The sequence below is a fragment of the Nycticebus coucang genome, chromosome 6 (genome assembly GCF_027406575.1).
Source record: "Nycticebus coucang isolate mNycCou1 chromosome 6, mNycCou1.pri, whole genome shotgun sequence".
NCBI lineage: Eukaryota > Metazoa > Chordata > Mammalia > Primates > Lorisidae > Nycticebus > Nycticebus coucang.
Genome location: NC_069785.1, coordinates 128,433,344 through 128,437,679, shown reverse-complemented (window position 1 = coordinate 128,437,679; position 4,336 = coordinate 128,433,344). Strand labels below are relative to the sequence as shown.

General features: G+C 37.6%; 1 protein-coding gene across 1 annotated transcript; it reads left to right on the top strand.

Annotated features, from left to right (window-relative positions):
* Positions 1-3,302: 3,302 nt before the first annotated feature.
* LOC128588573 (olfactory receptor 8D2) lies at positions 3,303-4,336 on the top strand. Its single transcript, XM_053595474.1, has one exon. It carries the CDS (start codon positions 3,384-3,386, stop codon positions 4,317-4,319), a length of 936 nt encoding a protein of 311 aa, XP_053451449.1. The 5' UTR covers positions 3,303-3,383; the 3' UTR covers positions 4,320-4,336.

The window sequence follows — 4,336 nt, the reverse complement described above, 5'->3', positions numbered from 1 at the left end:
TACTCTACAACAGATTAATTTAGGTATTTTTAAAAAAATTAAATGTTATCTTTCTAGTGGGAGAAAATAACAGATTAATTCCAGCCCTAGATAATTGTATGTTTAAAAAGTAGGGGGTTTGCATGAAAGATTGTCTTGTATTTATGTATCTATGTTAAATAAAAGAAGAAAAATGACATAATTTAATATATTCTAATTAGGCAACTACATGCATAATTTAATTTAAATCCTGGATATTCATAGTTAACTTGAATGAGACCATGTTTTTGAATAGCTGATGGTGCAAATAACCAGTTACTTTTCTTGATGAATTTATGCTTCTCAAGCAAAAGAGCTGGCATTTTTCTGTCTTGCAGTGGTAGCATTAAAAATCCTTAAAATTAGTAAAATTGTAGGCCACCAGCCAAGGGGGAAGAAAAAGATTGGGAGACAGACGAAGCACTATCTTTCTCTGCCCACAGAGGAGCATACCGCCTGGAAAAATAGGTCAGTCACTTTCACTTTAATTTGGTGCAATATCATTTCATTTTCATTAATTACATAAATGCTTTATTATTTTTCTTAACTTTAAAATGCCTTGTTTACCTAATTACTTTGATAGAAAATTTACACATTGCATTTCATGTCCCCCTGCTGTTTTGGGTTGAAGACAGTGAAAACAAGGAAATGCTCTCTTGATGACCCAGGACAATCATTTTTATGCCCATGAGCTGTTTTGTGTACATATGTGTTTTCATGGGGTACAATTTTCTGCAATCCTAGATAACTACGCAGTTTGAGGATATTTTTACTGTTTTTTAAAATAATTTTCTGGAATTCTCTTTTGATGCTGTTAAACTGGTCTTCTTTCTACCCTTAGCTTTATTTAACAGCTTAGTCCTGTATCCCTTTCCTTTGAATTTGCTGCTTCATTCTGGTTTCTTTCAGGTGTGTTAACACTAAGGACCAGTATAGACTGTAAAGTGAATAAACTTTAATAAAAGGATATTGTGAAATTTAAATTTATTTCTAATGGGCTTTGTAAACTCTGATAGATCAGCCATTTTATTTTATTTATTAAATCGTTATGTACATTAATGCAATCATGAGGTACAACATGCTGGTTTTATATACAATTTGAAATATTTTCATCAAACTGGTTAACGTAGCCTTCATGGCATTTTCTACGACTACCTTTTTTTTTTTTTGTGGTTTTTGGCTGGGGCTGAGTTTGAACCCGCCACCTCCAGCATATGGGACCGGCGCCTTACTCCTTGAGCCACAGGCGCCGCCCGGCATTTTCTTAGTTATTGTGTAAAGACATTTTACATTACATTTAGTAAATTTCACATGTAGTACATTTAGTAAATTTCACATGTACCCTTGTAAGATGCATCAGATCAACATTTAGTAAATTTCACATGTACCCTTGTAAGATGCATCAGATCAACCATTTTAGTCTTAGCAGGAGGGATATCTTTACAAAGACAGAGAGAGAGAGAGAGACTGACTGACTCTGGTTCTGACCAGAAGATAACTCGTCCTAGTGGTAGTGATTTCTATATTGTTTGGAATTACACTAGGAAGTGTAGTCAGCTCTGAGTGAGCCTATCTAACAACTTGGGTGCCCACCAAGTAGACCTTAACCCCAAATGCCCCTCTTTTCTCCCAGCTGATTTGCATAGCTTGTTGGCTTCTGTAGGAGTTACAAAAATGTTAGGCTGTATTCTGACTCATGTGATTCAGTGAACAAGGTCAGAACATCTAACTGAAGATGGGCCAACATTGTATTCCTTATTAACGGGGCTACGTAGAGTTGCACACTGGCAACTCGGATTCTTTTTCTCTTAGAGTATTACCTAATTTCCTGAAATCAGAAACATGGCCTTCCTGTGTTCTTGAAGATAACAGCATTCCATCTAATTCAGCCTTTAAGTCAACACATACATTTAGCACTCTTAATATAGAGCAGGGGTCCTCAAACTGTGGCCCACGGGCCACACGAGATGGTGTTAATTGTATTTATTCCTGTTTTGTGTTTTTACTTCAAAATAAGATATGTGCAGTGTGCATAGGAATTTGTTCATAGTTTTTTTTTTTAAACTATAGTCCAGCCCTCCAACGGTCTGAGGGACAGTGAACTGGCCCCCTGTTTAAAAAGTTTGAGGACACCTGATATAGAGTATAAGGTGTATAAAATATATTGCAGTAAATTTTCATAAATTTTTTTTCTTTATCATAAAATTGCTTTTTGTAACAAAATAAAAGCAAACTATATATCACTCCATTTGGTGTTTTCCTCCATTGATATTTTTTTCTCATTTTGGAAATACATTAACAGAGTTTATAAAATGTAGATATTGCATATTTATCTCTTGGGTATTATTAATCAAAGGAATAATTTATGCTTTTAAAACAACCCAAGGAAAAATTATCAAACTTGATTCTTCAGGTAATATAGTGTTTCAGCTGACAGCAAGAAACCCTGAGTCCTCTGTTTGAAATTCAGGGGAAACTAAATCATTGCGTGAGAACTCTTCCAGTTCTGATCCAACAGCTTTGGGAGAGCAATATCACTGAGAGTTTGGCCATCAATAATAGACAGTCAAGAGTGGTTGGGGACAGAGGCTGTGATTCATTGACAGCTTAGGTATTACACCCGACAGTCATTCCTATTTCTTTCTCTTTCTGGAACAGGAAAGGTCTAAAGTGTAAACTGAGAGTGGTCTTTGGCTCCACATTTCTGGCTACCAGGTTAACACTGAACAAAGAATGTCCTGGCCCACTCCATTTTCCATTCAAAGAGCAAGAGTGAGATAATGAGGATATGAATTGATTAGAGTCATTTTCTAAAATTTATTTTTGTGCTCACACTCTATTTGCAGAGGTTCTTTTAGTTTTCTTTGATCTCAGTTCTAAAGAATGCTAATTGTGCTGATTAATGTAGATGGCTTGGGAAATTGAAATACACTACTTTGATACCATTATAGCTAAACCGAAAGCCATGTTGTAATGAAGTCTGAATGTTCTATTGGTATCTGCTCAGATAAACAGGGTAGTCAGTCTTATTTTAATGGTAGCAATGATAAGCTAATTAGATCTGGATAGTTTGTGCTTTCAGAGTAAGGTAGTTAGGGGTTTAAGTCTGGGCACAGAAGGAAAGGATTCTGACTTAAAAAGGAGTATTCAACAGAATTGAGCAAAACCAAGGCTCTGGGTTATGCTCATAGTCTTTGTCCTTGAGCTTTTAAGGGGTTGGGGGAAAGAACCTAGTCATGGCACAGATGAGGCTATCAGGGAAGAAAACAGTCAAGACAGGGCATAGCATTCTGTTTTGGGAGTCAGAAAACGCTTAATGTCCTTCTTTTCTTTTATTTCTTCCTACAGCTAATACCTTGTAAGAAATGGCTACTTCAAACCATTCTTCAAAGACTGAGTTTATCCTTGAAGGGCTAACAAAACGATCAGAGCTTCAGTTGCCTCTCTTTCTCCTGTTCCTTGGAATATATGTGGTCACGGTGATAGGGAACCTGGGCATGATCCTCTTAATTACTGTCAGTCCTCAACTTCACTTTCCAATGTATTTCTTTCTCAGTCATTTGTCCTTCATTGATCTCTGCTACTCCTCTGTCATTACCCCTAAGATGCTGGTGAACTTTGTGTCAGAGAAGAACATTATCTCCTTTTGGGAGTGCATGACACAGCTTTATTTCTTCCTTATTTTTGTGATTGCAGAAGGCTACCTTCTGACGGCTATGGCATACGACCGTTATGTTGCTATCTGTAGCCCACTGCTTTATAATATTGTCATGTCTAATAGAGTCTGTTCTATAATGATGGCTGTGGTATACTCTCTGGGGTTATTTGGGGCCACAGTCCATACTACCCGCATGTCAATATTGTCTTTCTGTGGGTCTCATATTGTCAGTCATTATTTCTGTGATATTCTCCCCTTGTTGACTTTGTCTTGCTCCAACACCCACATCAATGAGATCCTGCTGTTCATTATTGGAGGAGTTAACACCTTAGCACCGACACTGGCTGTCCTCGTCTCTTATGCTTTTATCCTCTCTAGTATCCTCCGCATTCGCTCTGCCGAGGGATGGTCCAAAGCCTTCAGCACATGTAGCTCCCATCTCATGGCTGTGGGCATCTTTTTTGGGTCTATCACATTCATGTATTTCAAGCCCCCTTCCAGCAATACTATGGAACAGGAGAAGGTGTCCTCTGTGTTCTATACCACGGTGATTCCCATGCTGAACCCTCTCATCTACAGCCTAAGAAACAAGGATGTGAAGAATGCACTGAGGAAGGTGGTTGGGGATAGATTGACATCTTGACAAAGTGGGATCTCATA

Bases quoted from the DNA above. Each gene is read 5' to 3' on its own strand.
- LOC128588573 (XM_053595474.1), top strand. From the start codon at position 3,384: ATGGCTACTTCAAACCATTCTTCAAAGACTGAGTTTATCCTTGAAGGG.